This window comes from Jaculus jaculus, chromosome 1, assembly GCF_020740685.1.
Source record: "Jaculus jaculus isolate mJacJac1 chromosome 1, mJacJac1.mat.Y.cur, whole genome shotgun sequence".
Classification (NCBI taxonomy): Eukaryota; Metazoa; Chordata; class Mammalia; order Rodentia; family Dipodidae; genus Jaculus; species Jaculus jaculus.
The window spans coordinates 32,866,398-32,886,277 of NC_059102.1; the positions used below are offsets into that span (position 1 = coordinate 32,866,398).

The 19,880-nt window shown below is 51.8% G+C and overlaps 1 protein-coding gene across 3 annotated transcripts; it reads left to right on the forward strand.

Moving 5' to 3' along the window:
• Positions 1–1,009: 1,009 nt before the first annotated feature.
• Positions 1,010–18,961, forward strand: Ldb1 (LIM domain binding 1). 3 transcript variants are annotated; one of them, XM_004659413.2, is made up of 11 exons: positions 1,010–1,156; positions 13,741–13,843; positions 13,976–14,020; positions 14,127–14,202; positions 14,316–14,418; positions 14,576–14,748; positions 15,243–15,365; positions 15,591–15,674; positions 15,768–15,891; positions 16,098–16,240; positions 17,131–18,961. In XM_004659413.2, the coding sequence occupies exons 1-11, from the start codon at positions 1,132–1,134 to the stop codon at positions 17,359–17,361; spliced, it is 1,230 nt and encodes a 409-aa protein (XP_004659470.2). In that variant the 5' UTR covers positions 1,010–1,131; the 3' UTR covers positions 17,362–18,961. The 3 variants fall into 3 exon arrangements, with proteins under 3 accessions (XP_004659470.2, XP_004659468.1, XP_004659469.1); XM_004659411.2 differs by having other exon boundaries at positions 1,011–1,156; positions 16,098–16,246; XM_004659412.2 differs by lacking the exon at positions 1,010–1,156 and adding an exon at positions 10,728–10,947 and having other exon boundaries at positions 16,098–16,246.
• Positions 18,962–19,880: the final 919 nt, after the last annotated feature.

Here is a 19,880-nt window from a genome sequence, read left to right on the forward strand (position 1 = left end):
AGCGAAACACGTATCCGAGGTCCTTAGGCGGGGGTGGGGGGAGGGCGGAGACCCCACCTAATGAACCCTTTTAGCTCAAGTCCCAACTGGTTGAGCAGGCAAGGGAGGAATGGTTAATTTAGGGGAGGCGATGTCTGGGGGTTACTAAGAGAATTAGGGCTGCGCAGCTCTACCCACCCATCTTGGGGTGGGGCGCTCAACTAGAATAAGATGGGGGGGGAAAGGATCTCAGCAGGGAACCCAGGCAGGGGTCAGCAATCCTATTGCACTCCCGGGGTGGACAGCGAGCTACACCTCACTGCCCAACGCGAGGCTCCGCCTCCCCCTAGTCCGGGCTCCCGCTCCGGCTCCGCTCCCACCCCGAAGCCCCCCGGAGGCCAGGCACCGAGCTCGAGGCTTCGCCTCCCTACCGCTCCCCCTAACCCTCCCTCTCTGGGGGTCTTTGCTGCCTCTGTCTTCTTTTTTTTTTTTTCTCTCTTTCTTTATTTTTTTCTTTTTTTTTTTTTTTTTTTGAAGCTGCGTCACATGCATGCTGTTCCCCCCGAACGCTCCCGGCCCCTCGCCGCCCGCCCGCCGCGCGGCGCACGCACGGCGTCGCTCGCTGCGCGCTCGCCCAGGTCACTTTGACACAGCTCTCCCCTCCCACCAGCAGGACAATTAGCATATTAATAAAGCCCGGCCCAGCCCAGCCCGGCTCGGGCTGGAGAGCCGGCGCCTGCGAGAGGAGCGGGAGAGAGCGCGAGCGAGGGCGAGCGCGCGGGCGGCGGCGGCGGCGGCGAGGGCGGCGGGAGCGCACCGACACGCACACGCGCACACACGGACACACACTCCGGGGACGCACACTCGCGCGTACTCGCGCCCGGGCAGCTCGCCTTCCTGCCTGGCTTCTCTTCCTTCCTTCCTTCCTTCCTTCCTTCCTTCCTTCCTGTCTGCTCGGCGCCTGACAGGCCGCCCCTCGCCGTAGCCAGGGGCCGCCCTCACCGGGCTAAGGCCGGGGGCCGGGGCCGGGCCGGGGCCGGCGGCGAGGACCACTGGGAGCCGCGGGTGGCGGCAGCGGCTCATGCCCGGCCTGTCCCTGCGAGGGGCGGGCACCGTGACTCGGCTGGGTCCCCAGCGGCGGGCGATGTGAAGATGTCAGTGGGCTGTGCCTGTCCTGGTGAGTGGGTCGCGCGGCCGCCTGGTCCCTCCTTCCCTAACCCTCCCCTTGTCGGCCCCGCACCCCTTGTCTGGCGAGAAGTTACGCGGGGGGTGGGGGGCGTCGTCGAAGGTGTGTGGAGGGAAGTCGGGGTGGGGGGGACGTCTGCTAAGGGTTTGCGAGGCCACGATCAGGGGAGGGGTTTCTGTGTATAAATGCGCAGAGCAACCCAGAGGGAAGGGGAGGGGGCGCTGAGGATGGCTTGTATTTTTGGGGGGGGGAGAGGAGGAGACTAACAGGGGAAGGATTGGGGGGACTGAAATTCCCAGAATTCCAGGGTGTTAGCCAATCAGAAGTGGCTCTGGACTTTTGACCCCCCCCAGGTCATCATAGAGTTGTGATTGGCTGGTCTGGGGTTGCCCCCCCCCATTCCTTGCTGCCTATTGCCTTTTAAATATTTTGTGACACCCCTCCCTCAGGCTGTTTCTGAGGATGCTGTTTAGGGGAGGGGTTGATTAGGGCCCATCCTGCTCCCCTCTCCAACTTTTCCTGCCTGTTGCCAGGGAAGGTTGGCCCTCCTGAGGGACATAGGCACTCTTAGGGGATGCTAGATAATTGGGCCCTTGGGTTTGGCATCTCTGCCTTCTTGGAAAGGGGAATGTAGCAGTCCCAAGCACGCTAGCAAATAAAGTGATTTGCAGAGTTGAGTTGAGGGGAGCAAGGCTTGACCATCCCAAGTAAGAACTTGAGAGAGGACCTGGCCTGAAATCACAACTTCCCCAACACTCATCAGCTCTTGCCCAGGGGTCAGCTTATGTCTGAGTTTTTTATTTATTTTTCTTGGATAGGTGGAGTACAGGTTTATACCTCAAGGGCCATGAGAAAAGAGAAGAGCCAGGTAGTCTATAAGAGGGTTTCAGCATACACTCTTCATCCCTAGGACTCTGGGTCCTCAAATTCTCCTGTCCTAGGATGGAGTCAGCTTTCTCTGGGAAGTCAGTGTCCCTGTGTCTAGCCTGTTTTGGATCTCTTGCCCCTTCATATGTCCTGTTTTCTGGTAGACAAATACTCCATAAGTAGACACCCCTCCCACAACACACACACCACACACACACACACACACACACACACACACACACACAGTCCCCATGGGAAGCTGCCAGTGCAGAAGCTTCCTTGAAAATCATGTGACCCAGACCAAGTTGGGCTGGGCAGGGCACACACTTCAAGTGCCTATTGAGGCTGACATTTAAGGGGCATGGGGTGGGGAGGAGGGAGAGCTAGGAGAGTCTGAGGATCCTGGAATATCCGGGTGTGGGAACCCCTGGCTCCTGCTGCAGAGGGTGGGGAAGAGAAAGAGAGGGAAGAGAGAGGGAAGAGCTTGCCAAGCTGGAATTATGCCTGGTCTCATCATCCCTCCTCCTACCAGCGTGCGTGTGTGTGTGTGTGTGTGTGTGTGTGTGTGTGTGTGTGTGTTTTTCCTTTGTAATTAGTCCATTCTGGATACACCAGTACAGATCCATAGCTCACCTTAGGGCCCTGTCCCTCCATCCTCACACAGGAAGAGAGCAGAAAATAAGGCTCCCAACAAACTGGAGGACTGAATCTTATATTTTGATTCTTCGTTCCTACAAATGGTGTATAGGGAATGTGTAAGGAGGGGTTGTCAGCTAGAGGTCCTGGAATTGGGGCAGGGTGCCTGAGTCAGTGGGAGAAGAAAGTTGTCCCTCAGTCTCTCAGAATAGCATGGAGACTGGAAGAGGAGCCCTGTCCAGGGATTTGAATGTGGCGGGGGGCAACTTCAGCCAGTGTCCAAAAAGTGGGGTTCCTTTTGTGTGTCTAGTAGCTGAGAGAGAAGGAGCAAAAGATGGCTAAGAGGAGAGTCTTTTTCCTGATTGTGAGGAAATCTTACGGATTGATGCCACAGAGGATGGATGGAGGTTAGACGTCAAGGAGAACCACATGGGGAGGGGCTTGTGAGATGCCTGGAGGTGGGGAAGTTGGGGTGGCAGGGATGAGGCTTGAATGTGTAGGTGGGAGCACTTGTTTAAACCCAGGGTATCATAGCAGCGTAGAGTAGTCCAGGCCTAAGGACCACAACTACCACCTTGAGCAGCCCTGGGGTGAAGGCCCAGGCACCCTGGCAAGCTGCCTGCTGCCTGCCTGAGTTTCTCCTTTGTGCTCTGCTGTCTCCTGGCTCCTCCTCCTCCCCCAGCCAGGCAGAGACAGCACATGCCCCACACATGTGACTGAAGGAAGCCAGAGCACACGCAGACCCACACGCATGCACATGCGGAAACACCACAAGATACACACGTACACACCCCTCTAGCTCCCGCAGTACTCCTGGGGTGAGGACCAGCTTCTCGGGTGAAATGATCAGAAGCAGGAGCATGCCTTACCAAGGGCATCTCCCTGGGCAGGATACTGAGGGCCCAAGGCCTGTCTGGGGCAGCATGTGGCTCAGAAGGGTTAAGGCAGGGAGAAGTAGGGGGAGGGGAGGAGGCAGCAGTGGTGGCGGCTGGGAGCCAGGAGAGGAGGATGGCAGAGCGCCAGGCCAACGGGAGGCCGGGCACAGACAAAGGAAGGGGGGCAGGCACACTGGAGGCCTGGGTCAGGGGCCCGGGCAGGGGGCAATATTGGTACCTCATGCTATAGTCTGGGACCCTGCTGCTGTCTTTTGAACCCCCACCTCTAGGAGAAATCCTCTCAGACTTCTTTATCACCTTTGTCCCCCCCACCCCACCCCACCACCCTCACCAGTCTTAGGGCCTTCTAACTCCCACTCGCTCGCTTTAGCTGGACCTCTTATGCCCTATGCACCAGGGTAATTGGGTCAGAGCACAAGCCGAGTTTTCACTGAAAGGGAACTAAGAACCTTTTGAATGTTAGGCCAGAGTCTTGATACCTCTTGATACTTCTCAGAGTGAGAGGGGAGGCCTGATGTGGCTCTGGTCTGACCAGACAGGCTGGCTGGGGTTCTGAGCTCTGGGCTAGGGGCAGAAGCCAGAGCACATACTCCTCCCCCAGGCCCTGTGTGGACAGTCATTTGAAGCCCTAAGGGGGATGGAAGCAGGAATGGCTGCAATGCCTCGGGGCTGGGCTTATATCTAGTGGGGTTAGGATCCCAGAGAGGCCCTCCTGGCTCCCTTGACTTATTTAAGTTGGGATATTTGGCGTCCTTCTCCCAGTTTCCCACACAGGTATCTGAGTGTGGGCTTGATTAAGGTACTGCCTTTGGAAAGTTAGTTTGTTTGAGACGGGGCTTCATGTAGCTAAGACTGGCCTTGAGCTGCTGATATTCCTGCCTTCACTTCCTGAATGCTGGGATTACAAGTGTATACCATAACACCCTGCTTGCTTGCTTGCTTATTTATTTGTGGGAGGAGGGGCATGCCAGAGTCTCTTGTCCCTGCAAAAGGACACCAGATGCATGTACCACTTTTTACATATGGTTTTATGGGGAATTGATCCCACGGTGCTAGGCTTTACAAGCAAGTACCTTTAATGCTGAGATAGCTCCCTCGCCCACATGTGTATGTATGTATGTGTATATATATATATATATATATATGACATATGTAATAATATATCATATGTACATAATATTATTTATTTAAGAGAGAGAGTACACCAGGGCCTCTAGCCACTGCAAATGAACCCAGATGTATATGCCACCTCATTCATCTGGCTTTACATGGATACTGGAGAATCAAACCTGGGTCCTTAGGCTTCACAGCAGGTGCCTTAACAATAACCTATCTCTCCAGCCCACTTATTTATTTTTTGATTTTCTGTCTTAAATTTTTTTTTAATATTTATTTTTAGTTTTTTAGTTTAGTTTTTTTTCCCCACAATTTTTATTAACATTTTCCATGATTATAAAAAATATCCCATGGTGCCGGGCGTGGTGGCGCACACCTTTAATCCCAGCACTCGGGAGGCAGAGGTAGGAGGATCGCCGTGAATTCGAGCCACCCTGAGATTACATAGTGAATTACAGGTCAGTTTGAGCCAGAGTGAGACCCTACCTCGAAAAACCAAAAAAAAAAAAAAAAAAAAAAAAAATCCCATGGTAATACCCTATCCCCCCGCCCCCTCGAATCCCAGCACTTAGGAGGCAGAGATAGATCACCGAGAGTTCAAGGCTACCCTGAGACTACATAGTGAATTCCAAGTCAACCTGAGCTAGAGTGAAACCCTACCTCGAAAAGCAACAACAAGTATAATGTGTGTGTGTGTGTGTATATATATGTGTATACACACAATTTTTATTTTACTGACCTGAGAGAGAAAGAGAAATAGAGAATGGGTAAGCTAGGGCCTTCAACCACTGTTGTAAACAAACTCCAGATGCATGCACCACCTTGTGCATCTGGCTTATGTGGATCCTGGGGGATTGAACTTGGGTCCTTTGGCTTCATAGACAAATACTACCATGTGCATCTGGTTTATGTGGGATCTAGAGAATCAAACCTGGGGCCTTAGGCTTCATAGGCAAGCACCTTAACCACTAAGCCAGTTCTCCAGCTCTATTTTTTGGTTTTTGAGGTACGGTTTACCTAGGCTGACCTGGAACTCACTATGTAGTCTCAGGGTAGCCTCAAAGTCAGGGCAATTCTACCTTTGTCTCCCAAGTGTTTGGATTAAAGGTGTATGCCACCATGCCTTATTTTTATTATTTTTTTTCAAGGTAGGGTTACCCTCTAGCCCAGGCTGACTTGGAATTCACTGTGCAGTGCCAGGGTGACCTTGAACTCATGGCAATCCTTCTGCCTTGGCCTCCAGCTATATCTTTATATATATATAACTTGGGAGGGGGTTGGAGGTAGGGTCTCACTAGCTCAGGCTGACCTGGAATTCACTGGGTAGTCTCAGGGTGACCTCGAACTCACAGTGATCCTCCTACCTCTGCCTCCTGAGTGCTGGGATATATATATATATATATATATATATATATATATATATATATATATATATATATGTGTGTGTGTGTGTGTGTATGTATGTATGTATGTATGTATTCTTATTTGTTTGTTTTTTTTGGTTTTTCAAGATAGGGCCTCACTCTGTCCCACACTGACCTGGAATTCACTATGTAGTTTCAGGGTGACCTTGAGCTCATGGTGATCCTCCTACCTCTGCCTCCCAAGTGCTGGGATTAAAGGCATATGCCACCATGCCTGCCTTCCAGATATATAGATAGATAGATAGATAGATAGATAGATAGATAGATAGATAGATAGATAGATAGATATAGATGTCTATCTATCTATATATGTATGTATATAATTTTTTTCTGTTCATTTTTATTTATTTAGTTGAGCGCGACAGAGAGAAAAAGGCAGACAGAGAGAGAGAGAGAATGGGCGTGCCAGGGCCTCCAGCCACTGCAGCCCCCTTGTGCATCTAGCTAACATGAATCTTAGGGAATTGAGCCTCGAACCGGGGTCCTCAGGCTTCACAGGCAAACGTTTAACCGCTAAGCCATCTCTCCAGCCCCAGATATATTTTTGAAATGGGGTCTACACATGTTATCCAGGCTGGCTGTGAAACTTCTGTAGGCCAAGATGGCCTCAGACTTCCTGAAATCCTCCTGCCTCAGCCTCTTGAGTGCTAGCATTAGAGGCATTGTCACCATGCCTAACTCACTTTGTTTGTTTGTTTTTTTAAAGTTGTTTATTTACTTACTTTTTTTATTTGAAAGAGATAAAGAAGCAGATAAAGAGAGAGAATGACATGCCAGTGCCAGGGCCTTCAGCTACTGCAAATGAACTCCAGACACATGCACCACCTTGTGTATCTGGTTTTACATGGGTCCTGGAGAATTGAACCTGGGTCTTTTTGCTTCACAGGCAAGTGCCTTAACTGCTAAGCCATCTCACAGTCCCCAGCTCACTTTGGAAAATTTAAAGAAACAGGGGCTGGGGAGGTGCCTCACCAGTTAAGGGCACTTGCTTACAAAAGCCTGCTGGTACCGGGCATGGTGGCACACACCTTTAATCCCAGAATTCAGGAGGCAGAAGTAGGAGGATCACTAAGTTCCAGGCCACCCTGAGACTACATAGGCAATTCCAGGTCAGTCTGGACTAGAGTGAAATCCAACTTCAAAAACAAAAACAAAAAGCCTGCTGGCCCTGCTTCAAATCCCTAGTACCTATGTAAAACCATATGCACAAAGTTGCACCTTTGTCTGGTATGCGTTTGCAGCAGCAGAGGACCCTAGTGTACCCATTCTCTCTCTCCTCACAGAGAAAGGGAGGGGTCAGATAGGAAGAGAATGGGCATCAAGCCACTGCAAAGGAACTCCACATGCATGTGCCACCTTGTGCATCTGGCATTACATGGGTTCTGGAGAATTGAACTCTGGCCCTTAAGTTTTGCAGGTAAGCGCCTTGAACTCTGCGCCATCTCATCAGGCAAATAAATAAATGAATAATACTTTTAAAAAGATTTTATTGTTATTTATTTATTAGAGACAGAGAGAGGTTGGGAGAGAGCGAGAGACTGCAAAGGGACTCCAGACGCATATACCACCATGTGCATCTGGCTGATGTGGGACTTGGAGAATAGAACCTGGGTCCTTAGGCTTTGCAGGCATGTGCCTTAACCACTAAGCCATCTCTCCAGCTCATATATATATATATATATATATATATATACATATATATATTGCTTGACCTGGAATTCACTCTGTAGTCTCAGGGTGGCCTTGAACTCATAGCAATCCTCTTCCTTTGCCTCCCAAGTGCTGGAATTAAAGACATGAACCACCATGCCTGGCCCATAAATTAATATTCCAAAAAAGTAGCAAAAGGCCAGGTGTGGTGGCACAGGCTTCTAACCCCAGCATTTGGGAGGCAGAGGTAGGAGGATTGCTGTGAGTTCGAGGCTACCTTGAGACTGAATTCCAGGTCAGCCTGGGTTACAGTAAAACCCTACCTCAAAACAACAACAACAAAAAAAGCAGGAAAAAGGGCACTTGCTTGCAAAGCCTGATGGTCCTGGTTGTGATTCCCATACATATAAAGCTAGATGCACAAAGTGGAGCATGCATCTGGAGTCTGTCTGCAGTGGCAGGAGGCCCAAGTATGTCCATCGTCACTCTCTTTCTGTCTGCCTCTTTCTCTCTGTCTCCCTCTCTCAAATAAATAAAGCTTATTTTCAAGGTGGGGGTCTCACTCTAGCCCAGGCTGACCTGGAATGTAGTCTCAGGGTAGCCTTAAATTCATGATGATCCTCCTACTTCTGCCTCCCAAATGTTGGGATTAAAGGCATCCACCACCACCCAGAGAAATTGTACATCTAATAAAAAAATTAATTAACTTTTATTTATTTGAGAAAGAGAGAAAGAAAGAGGCAGATATATATAAGAGAGAGAGAGAGGGAGAGAGGGGACATGCCAGGGCCTCCAGCCACTGCAAACTAACTCTAGACAAAAGTGCCGCCATGTGCATCTGGTTTAAGTGGGTTCTGGGGAATTGAACCTGGGTCCTTAGGCTTCACCAGCAAGTGCCTTAACTGCTAAACCATCTTTCCAGCCCAAGTTTGTACTTTTTAATTTTATTTTTTATTTTTGTTAACAGCATCCATAATTGTAGACATCCCATGGTAAGATTGTATAGTTTTAAGGCAACAGTAATGTCTTATGTTCTGGTGGTAGGCTCCATGTTGCAGGATCTGGCTGAATATCATAAATTTCAATGTTGGTGATAGCTGGTTATATCATATGGGCAAGCTGTGATCTAGAGAATGGTTTACAGGAGTTAGGAAATAGAGGATGTGGGGTGAGTCCTTGCGAAACAATTGATCAGGGTATATATGTGATAGTATGTCACAGATTCAGGTGGCATAATAATGTATATATCGGGGTCAAGGTACATCATATGTACCCTGGGTCCAGGTCCCAGTATGACTGGAAGTCAAAGTCCAAGTTTGTATGTATGCCTCTGTTTATGTGTGTCCAGGGTTTGGGTGTATTTAGAGTTTAAAGTCTATTGAAAGTTTGTGTATCAGGTACTGATTTATGTAAAAGTGAGAGGTGCTATTTATGTGTACAGCATGTTCGTGTTCACAGAGCCAGCTGCAATATTTTCATTCTTTGCTGCTGTATTTATATCATGAGAAATCCTGCCCTTAGGACTGTGTGTTAGCATGGTTGGGGAAGGTGAATAGAGGGGCCACTCAAATAACTAAGGGGGAAGTTGGAGCCGGGTATGGTGGTGCACTCTTTAATCCCAGCACTTGGGAGACAGAGGTAGGAGGATCACCGTAAGTTTGAGGCCACCCTGAGACTGACTACATACTGAAATCCATGTCAACCTGAGCTAGAATGAGATCCTACGTCAAAAAACCAAAACACCTTCTATGGGTCTATGCATGTGTTTGTGTGTATTTCTTTCTCCTGTCTGTGTGGACCTGGACTACCACCTAAGTTTCAAAAGTATGTCCTCCCTTAGGATACTCCTGTCCAGTGGCCCTATCTCATTAACCACATGACTTAAAATCTGGGGTAGTGGAGAGGATTCAACAGCCTCTCCCGAGGCCTCTTCTGGAGACCCTTGGATAGGCAAGTTTGCCTTTCTTACTCTTGACATCTCTTTCCCTGACATCCTCTTTCTGGGGTAGTGGTCAGTAAGGGGTTTTTTTTCTGTTAAAGGGATCTAAGCCGGGCTTGGAATTTAGCTGAGTTTGGGACAGAGAAGCCCGGAGTGTCCCCTTTATTCCACTGGTTACAGACTGAGAATGTAGCCCGGTCAAAAGTAACCCCCAAGAGCCGCCCCTCACCAGATGCTCTGGGATTTCACCAGGGGAGCCCAGGGTGGCAGCCCCAGCCCTGCCTTTTTAACTCCAGAGGTCTTTGGGGCAAGGGAGGGAGATTTGGCCAGCAGGTTGAGTCTGCAAACACCAGCACCCCTGCCTGTGGCATTGCCCCCCCCCCACTCCACCCCCGGCCTCTCCTAAGCACCCTGCCTGGCCTAGGGGCTGCATTTCGCGCTGGCCCCCAAGCACCCCCCACCCCCCTCCTTCCAGGTCTTTGCTGGCCCAATCCGTCGGGTCCTCGGTCTCCCGGTCTCGGTCTCTCTTTTGTTTTTCTCAGCAGTCCCTCCTTCCTCCTCGCTGGCGGGGAGGGGGCGGGGCCGGCCGGGCAGCTCCACCCTCCGCCCGCCCTGGGGCCTCATTCGGAGAGAGGCTCCGCGATCGAGGAGCGAGCGAGCGAGCGAGCAGGGAGGAAGGGAGGGAGGAGGGAGGGAGGGAGGAGGGAGAGAAAGGGAGAAAGGAAGGAGCCGGCGGGCGCTGCGTGTGTCTGAGTGTGCCCGTGTGAGTGAGTGTGAGCGCGGGGCCCTGCTTCCCCCGCTGCCCCAGCGGAGCGGCCCGGCGGCCTGGGGAGGGCGGGCGGGCGGGCTGCTCGGAGGCAGAGGCAGCGAGAGGCGGCGGCGGCGGGGAGAGCCGAGGAGGAGGAGGAGAGAGGAAAGAGCGGAGCAGCCATTGTTGAGGGAAACCTTGCAAACAAAGAAGGCTCCGGACTCCCTGCGGCCCCCCGCCCCCCAGGCCGGCCCCCGGCCCCCCAGCTCCCGGCCCAGTGGCCATTGTAACTTTCCCCCGGGGCTGTGGCCGCCGCGGGGCGGGCGGAGGCTGTGCATGCGAGTCTTTGTGCGGCCTGCCCAGTGGACCCCCCCAGCCAAGCCGGCCTGTCCCACTCGGGACATGAGCGCCTGAAGTTGGCCCCACCTCGGTCCTCCCTCTTGCCGAGGCTCCTCTGGCCTTCCAGACGCTCCCCACATCTCCCCTGGTCCCCTCAGTTCTCCCAGGTAAGTCTGGACACCCTGAAAGCTTCTTAGGGTGGGGGGGGGGTTGGACGGCCCTCTGTCTAGCCCAGGCCTGGTATGCTGACAGGGGAGGAGGTGCTGCAGCCCCTAGTGTAGGGGCTGCGGGACTGCTGACTGGCGGTCAGTCCCCAAAGGGTCAGGCTGGTTACCATGGGAATGCCCATCTGCTGGTGTCCCCCCCCCCCCGGGCTCCAAGACGCGGCTCTTTAGCTAGAGCAAACTTTGCTAGTTCTGGACTCTCCTTTTCCCCCTTCTTAAAGTCTCCCACATTGTTGGGGTGGGTTGGGTTGACTTCATAGCTGGATGACACATCCCCTTCACCCCTACCCCCATCTTATTCCCTCTACCCTTGCTGTTGGGGACAGGCGGCGACAGGGACAGATGGTCTGGGTGATGGCCCTCCCCTTTTCATTCCCAGCCCCTTGTACTGAGGCCACTGGGAGTTGCTATGGCTCTGGAGAGATGCTGAGTTTGTTTGTGTCCATTCGCGGAACCTGTAAATAGAGGCCTCAGAGCTTTAGGCTTTAGCTTCAAGTGGCCTTAAAATTTAGGGGGCAGAGGTGGTCCCACTTTTGAGGAAAGGATGGCCTTGTGAGGGGACGAAGGCCACACTTAGAATCCAGACTCTTGGGCTTGTTGCCTAGACCTAGCTTGTGGTGGGCTGTATAAAGTTGAGCTTTCTCTGTGGCCTTAGTCAACTTAACTGTGGAGTAAAGTGTCTTGGAGGGCTGTGTGGGGACTGTCCCTTTCCTGAGACACAGACTCAGTTCAAGACTGGTATGTGAAAGCAGTTGTGTGTTGTGCTTGGAGCATGTGGACCTGGCTCTGTGAGTGCTCCTGCGTAGGATGAGGGCCGTTTGTGGGCACCCTGATCTTGCCTGGGGCTGCTGGGTTCCAGCCCTTGGTAGGCGTGTTGGGGCGAGCTGAGGGTAGAAGGCTGCTAGGCAAGGTGAGGCACACGTATGTGCAGGCACACACAAGCTCCGACTCTTGGCACCTTCAGAGACTGTGGAGTCTGGGCCCCTCTGGGATTCTCCTTTGCCCACATTGTAAGACAGATCCCTGGGGAGAAAATTAAATGGCACATGTTGGCACAGGGTCTTCCTTTGTCTCCCCCCACCAGCAGCAAAATAGAATTTATATCTACATTGAGGGAGGAGTTCAGATATAGCCAGTAAAGCTACCCTTGCTAGCATAGTCAAGTTTTGGGGACCTGGAAGAATGTGAAAATGAGTGGGGCCACAACCCTGCAAGCCATGTCTCAGTTTCCCTTGTTTTCTGGTGGGAAAAGGAAGAATAGAGTTACCTGAGTACGTGGCTGCTACCCAACCGTGAGTTCAAGTGTTCCAGTCAGGAAATAGTATGTCAGGAGCTGTGTAAGCTGCTCATGAAGTGAAGGAAGGGCTACAACCCTGCATGCGTCCACACTTACAATGAGACCCCAGTGTAGTCAACATTTGTCTTCTAGTCTGAGCCTCCTGGAATCTAGACTTCTTCCCAGGCCTCTTAGGTTCCATTTGTAAGTAGAATGGGATCCAGTCGAGGCTCTACTATCTCTCCCCAACTGCAGGTCTCAAGAGTAAAAGGGTTGAGACTTTGGGCTTCTGGTTTGGAGACAATACTCTACCCATGGTGGGTGTGGGGGGGTTGCTGGGTTGATAAGGGAGCTACCGTTGGTGGGAGAGGCAGAATGTTCAACTGGTTATCTGGTGGGCGCACCCAAAAGGCGCCCCCCCCTTTATCTGTCTATCCCCTGCCCTCCTGAGATCCTGCAGTGTGGAAGAAGTGCAAAGAATTCCCCAAATCCCCTACCTCCTCCCCAGCCTTGGTCACTAGAGAGCAATAAGAGTCAGATAGTAGAACTTGTATAGGTTAAGGGAATCAGAATGTCTAGGCCCAAATCATAGCTGTGGCAGTTACTAACTTCATCTTGGCAAGTCTTTTAGAGTCCTCAGTTGCTACATCTGTAAAGTGGGAATGTTATTGTCAGACTTGCTACCTCACAGGCTGGTGGTGGTGATTGAATGAAACTATACAGTTAATAGTAAGTTTAACAAGATTAAATTACAGAATTTTGGTTTTCTATAATACTGCCATTTCTTTCCAGTGTCAGTTTCTCTTTTATCATCCAGGACTGCAAAGAAATTAGGTCTTGAATATGACCTGGGATTAGGGCTGAATATTTTTAGCTTCTTATTTATTTATTTATTTATTTATTTATTTATTTATTGGAGACAGAGAGAATGAGAATGGGCACGCCAGGGCCTCCAGCCACTGCAAATGAACTCCAGATGCACGCACCACCATGTGCATCTGGCTTAAGTGGGACCTGGAGAATCAAACCTGGGTCGTTACACTTCACAGGCATAAGACTTAACTGCTAAGTCATATCTCCAGCCCATTTCTAGTTGTTTTTTTTGTTTGTTTTGTTTTGTTTTTTGAGGTAGGGTTTCACTGTGGTCCAGGCTGTCCTGGAATTAACTCTGTCATCTCAAGGTGGCCTTAAACTCATGGCAATCCTCCTACCTCTGCCTCCCGAGTGCTGGGATTAAAGGCGTGCGCCACCACGCCCGACTAGTTTCTTAATTAAAGAAGCCAGGAGCCAGATTTAGAAGGAGTGATAGGTACTCTCTAGAGTAGTTCCTTGCCCCAGTCCACTCCTCTTAGAAACACAGGCCAGGAGCTCCCAAAAGACCAGTCCCTATCCACATGGTCTTACAGGCTTCCAAGAAAGCTCCCACGTGAAGCTCAGGGGACTGTGCCTTTCTCTGTTAGGTTGTTCCTCAAAGTCATTCAAGCTGTACTCACCGAAGGAGCCCCCGAACGGCAACGCCTTCCCTCCCTTTCATCCCGGCACCATGCTGGATCGGGATGTGGGGTGAGTCTCTTGCTTGTTTCCTAACACTCACTAGCTTGATTGGAGTCTGTCTGGAAAGGGGAGGGAATGATCCCCCTCCCCCAGTAATTCCTGTCTTCCACCCTGATTCTCATAGCCTCTTCCCTTACACAGCCCAACTCCCATGTACCCGCCTACATACCTGGAGCCTGGGATTGGGTAAGAGTCCAGCGGGGAAGGACGCTTTCCATTACATGGGTAAAGGTGGGCGGTTGGGGGGTTTGAAGGCTCTGCTTCTGTTGACCTCCCTTCTTTACTTCCCCAGGAGGCATACACCGTATGGCAACCAAACTGACTACAGAATATTTGAGCTTAACAAACGGCTTCAGAACTGGACAGAAGTATGGCCAAGAGAAAAGAGGCTGGGAGGAGGAGGAGATCCATGTGGGCACCCTTACGGGATGTCTTATGATAGATAGATACCACACACACATAACCCTCTCTCTGCTTCCAGGAGTGCGACAATCTCTGGTGGGATGCTTTCACGACTGAATTCTTTGAGGATGATGCCATGTTGACCATCACGTTCTGCCTGGAGGATGGACCAAAGAGATACAGTAAGTGATTTCTGGGTGTCCTGCTGTTGAGAGCGTACTCCTCTTGCGTAGTTTGTGGGTCCGAAAGTGCCAAGAGATCTCTGTCTTGGCAGGGGAGGTATCTGCCTGGCTCCTTTTGAGGACCCTCAGTCCTGAAGAGTTTGTCTCATCTCTGCAGCCATTGGCCGGACCCTGATTCCACGATACTTTCGCAGCATTTTTGAGGGGGGTGCAACGGAGCTGTATTATGTACTTAAGCATCCCAAGGAGGCATTCCACAGCAACTTTGTGTCCCTCGACTGTGACCAGGGCAGCATGGTGACCCAGCATGGCAAACCCATGTTCACCCAGGTCAGCAAACCTACAAGATATGGACTACCAAAGGCACCTGGATTTGATTTCCTCTCGCCCACATGTACTCACAGCTGTTTGCCAAGGCGACATGATGGGAGGTGGCCAGTAAGAAGGGAGGGCAGGCGTAACTAGTGCTCAGCAGATAGATACTGGTTTTGCTCATGTCCATCTTCTGGGGGCCCTAGAGGTGTATAGTGAGACAAGAGCCTGCCCCCGTAAAACTTACACAGATGGGGGTGTCTCTGGCCACTTGGGGAAAGGACAAGACTCTTAACTTTCCTACTATGTGTGTGTAAGTATATATGGGTTTGTAAAGGCCAAGTATAAGAAGTGTGCAAGGAAGGGGGTGCTGTAACAGTCATGTGCCCACATACATGTTCAGGTAGCAGAAGTGTACACAGGGGGAGTTGGGGAGCAAAGAGCAGAGCTGTAGCAAACACATTTTCACGTATATGGGGAAAGGGGCAGGGATGTGACAAGCCTGTCCCCAGGTGTGTGTGGAGGGCCGGTTGTACCTGGAGTTCATGTTTGATGACATGATGCGGATAAAGACGTGGCACTTCAGCATCCGGCAACACCGAGAGCTCATCCCCCGGAGCATCCTTGCCATGCATGTGAGTTGCAGGACCTGGCAGAAGGGGGAAGGCAGGAAGCAGGAGGGGAGGGTTCACAGCGATGTCATTCTCTGGCCGACCTTGGAGCAAAGGGGGAAGGTATCTTTATCTGAAAAATAAACTCAACACTAGCCCTCTTCTCTCAGGAACGCCACTGCTCAGATGATAGGGCCAGTGAGCAGATGTAACCCAGACGCCAGTGTTCTTGACTTTCTTCTTCTCTAGGCCCAGGACCCCCAGATGCTGGATCAGCTCTCTAAAAACATCACCCGGTGTGGGCTATCTAATTCCACTCTCAACTACCTCCGAGTGAGTCTCTGATCACCCCATTTTTTGCCCCATCCTGTTTGGTCTTGGCTCCCTGTCACTCCCCTGACAAGCCACCTCCTGGTCTTCTCCCAGCTCTGTGTGATACTTGAGCCCATGCAAGAGCTCATGTCCCGCCACAAGACCTACAGCCTCAGCCCCCGAGACTGCCTCAAGACCTGCCTGTTCCAGAAGTGGCAGCGCATGGTAGCACCTCCTGGTGAGTGCTTTGCCCTGGCCTTACCAGGGCCTGACCGGACTCCCCATGTTTGTATCTTTTGTCTCCTCATGAAGTACTCTCTACTCCTTCCTTGTTCCTGAGTCAATAAGACCGAGGACAGGGTAGGCTTAAGTTTCTGTGGAGGCAGAAGGAAGAACAGGGGGCCCACAGCCCTCTGCTACCTGAGTCTCCTTTTTCTGGCCCAGCCGAGCCTGCGCGGCAGCAGCCCAGCAAACGACGGAAACGGAAGATGTCAGGGGGCAGCACCATGAGCTCTGGGGGTGGCAACACAAACAACAGCAACAGCAAGAAGAAGAGCCCAGCCAGCACCTTCGCGCTCTCCAGCCAGGTACCTGTAAGCATCTCGGCTTTCTTCTCTCTTCTGGGCTGCCCCACTGCTCACCCCTGACCCCTGCCTGAGCCTGAGCTTGAGCTCATTAGTCGGCATAGACACAAAGACAATATTCCCTACGTGCTCTCCAGCGTGAGCTGACTCTTTTCACTGATGAGAGTCCTTGGCAGGCATATGCATAGGTGCGATCGCACAGACGCACCACAGGCACATAGAACGTAAAGGGACAGCCATGAGAGCATACAGATGTTCTGGGCAGACAACATGTGACACACGCCATCAGAAATGAGCACATTCAGCTGGATGTGGTTGCACATGCCTTTAGTCCCAGCACTTGGAGGCAGAAGGAGGAGGATCACTGAGTTTGAGGCCAACCTGGGACTACGGAGTGAGTTCTGGGTCAGCCTGGACTAGAGTGATACCCTGCCTTGACAAAACAAAACAAAACAAAACAAAAAGAAATACACACATTCACATGGATGGCAGGACGTATAGATTGAATGTTTGCAGGTCTAGGATGCACACACATGTGCAGCACACATATGTTGCCCTCCCACATGGTTTTGATATTCACCCTCTTACATGTGGACAAGTTTAGGAGCCCCTAAAATCTCTGGGAGATGGATCAGGGAGCTAGGGGAGTAGATTGTTACTGCTTCCCAGAATCTAACAGATGTGAGCTAAAGGCTGTGATGCTCTGGTATCCTTTGTGGGAAGGGTGTCAGGAGCTGAGGGTGTCAGGGGTTGGGGTTTTAAACTTGGGTTTGAGGAGGGGCGGGTGGGGGTGTTGAGCTTCTAGGGAGGGTAGGGGGAACTGGGGCTATCTGCTGCCCTGGGCCGGGCGAGCCCCTGCCCCGATTATGTTTGGGGACCTCCGCCACTCTCAGGATGTGATGGTGGTGGGGGAGCCCACCCTGATGGGCGGGGAGTTCGGGGACGAGGACGAGAGGCTCATCACCCGGCTGGAGAACACCCAGTTCGACGCGGCCAACGGCATTGACGACGAGGACAGCTTTAACAACTCCCCTGCACTGGGCGCCAATAGCCCCTGGAACAGCAAGCCTCCCTCCAGCCAAGAAAGCAAATCAGAGAACCCCACGTCACAGGCATCCCAGTAAAGGCCCTGCCATGGACACCCAGCGTTCTGCCTGCCTGCCCCACCCCTCACAGTTCCTGGGAGCAGAAGACAGATTTAAGAGACTGAGCATCTAAAATGGGCAGCCTCCGTCCACCCACTTCAGGGACGAACTGGACTCGGCTGGGGGCAGGTGCCAAGATTTGTCCCCCAGTAGCCCTGGACTGGGCCTGGCCCCTGCAGAGCCTTTTGTGGGAAGGGGGTACTCATGTGGATGCCTGTGTGGACCCTGGGCTCCTGAGACATGTCCTGACTGCCCTCCCCCAGGGCAGTTGCCCCCATCCTCACCCTAGGTTCTGGGCTCCCCAACCTCCTGATTTACCCATTCAAGCCTGGCATCAGTACCCGTAGCCCTTAGAGTTATGGGGCTTGGTTGAATGTCCCTCCCCTAGGCGGCTGGTAATAGAGGGGTGAAATTCTGGGCTCCTCTCCCTTCTGCCACTTACCCAGCTCCCAAGTTGTTTTTTTTTTTTTAAATAATATTATTAAAAATGTAAGTTTTAAAAAAAATCACTCATGTCCCCCTCTTCCCCTGTGATGAAAGTCCAGCTACCTTCCTCCTGGTAGGTGGAGGGCCTCTGGGGCCCAGGTGCGCTGAGGTGGGGGCAGGGAAGTGTGCATAGCATTTTATACTGTTGGAGAAGCTTAAGACCAAGGAGACAATTTCCATCTTCCCTTTTCCTCTGGGGTGATTGGAATTGGGGGCCTCGTGCTATGGGGTGTGGGGTGTCATTGATGGCGATGGTCACATCTTTGTGACTGCACCCTGGTGTTGTCTGTCTCCCCAGTCTCCAGGACCCTGGCCTGCCCTGCTAGTGCTTGTGAGTCCCTCCGTCCCCATCCCTGTGGTGTGTGTATTCTTTACAGCCCTCCACTAGAACAGCTCTTGTGGGTGGGGGAGGGAGCATGGACGAAAGGGGGCAGCCTTGATGGTAACTTTTGTTTTGCCTCAGTTGGGCAGGAGTGGCATGGGAGAGGGGTTCACCCACTCCCCTCCAAAACCCTCCTTCCTCCAATTCTGAACCGCCTATCCAGTCTTAGCCTCTCCTCCACTGAGGGGAAGGAGCCAATGAAGACATCCCAGCTCTAAACCTACCAAGGAGTAAAGGGCTTCTGTGCCCCGCCCCCAGTAGAGATGGAGACTTTCCTCACCCCTGTCCTTTCCCTCACAAAAGGGAGAAAGTGCAGCCACAATCCTCCTCGGCTGTGTGTCACAGATGGAGCACCCAGAGGCACAGGGCCAGGGGAGGCCAACAGCAGGGTCCCGTGAGGCTGGGCCCAAGCCTGGCTTGACTGCCCTTTCCTGTGGCCAGCCACCCAGTCCCAGGATGTGTTGGTACCACCTCCTCACACTTTCCTATGGATTATGGGGTCCCCGTGTCCTGTTTCCTCCATTCCAGCCACACTTTTGGGAGGGTACTGTCAGGAGCCAATGGAAGGGGTGAGGAAGGTAGATGTCCCACCTCAACTGATAATGCTTTTTTTTTTTTTTTTTTTTTTTGGGCCATTTGAGTCATGTATGGTACCAATTAATAAAGAGACTTTTTGGGTTGAGAGTGTCCTAACTGGTCATTGATACCTAATAATGATTTGGTTCAAGGCAATCTTTTTTTTCCCATTTAGTTCCTAAGTGGTGTGAGTTTACCTCCCCTCCATCTCCTATTTCTCCTCTCTGGAGTTCTTTCCCAGAGTCATGCCTATCCTTTACTCCAGACTCCAAACTTTGTCCCCAGGTGTCTCAGCCTGTCCCCAGCTCATCAGAAGTTGTTGTCCTTATCCCAACTGTTGCCCCTCACTCCCACCTGTCTGGAGAATTCCTGTGAGGAAGCCCCGGATGAGGTTGAGGGAGGGGTGGAGAAGGGCTCCTGGCATAGGAGGGTGTTTGGTTTGCAAGGGGTCTAAACCCCTTTCCCCTGGGCCTGAGATCCCTGAGTGGGGAATTAAGAGAAGAGTACAATTGTTTTGTCTCGTGCAGACTGTTGAGGGCACCTAAATTCCTTAGGGAAATGGAAGGGAAAATAGGCGGCATAGGGCTCCTTCAGATTTCCTCGCAGGTAACTTCTCTTCTGAGTCCACACTACTGAACACTTGTTGCTGAGGTAAGCCCCTGCTGTGAGTTTTCATCACTAGCAGGGAAGCTGATGTTCCCACAGAGGTCTCAATCTGAAATTAAGCCTTGACAAGCTTGTGCTTCATCTCACCTTCCTAGCTGGCTGGAAGACACTGCCCACTTCAATCCACAGTTTCTCTGTCCTGTTGCCAGCTGAGCCCCTCATAGCTGGACCGTCTCAGTACCCCAAACACAGCACTTGGAACCCTGCTCCCCACCATTGGCCTGACAAGGACATTTACTAATTAGCTGCTGCTACCATGAACTCGCCCTGAATACCAGGTCGTGTCTGACACTGCACATCTGGTCTTTTCGTTTGTTTGTTTGAGGCAGGGTCTCTAGGCGAGGATGGCCTCAAACTCACAGCAATCCTCCTACCTCTGCCTCCCCAA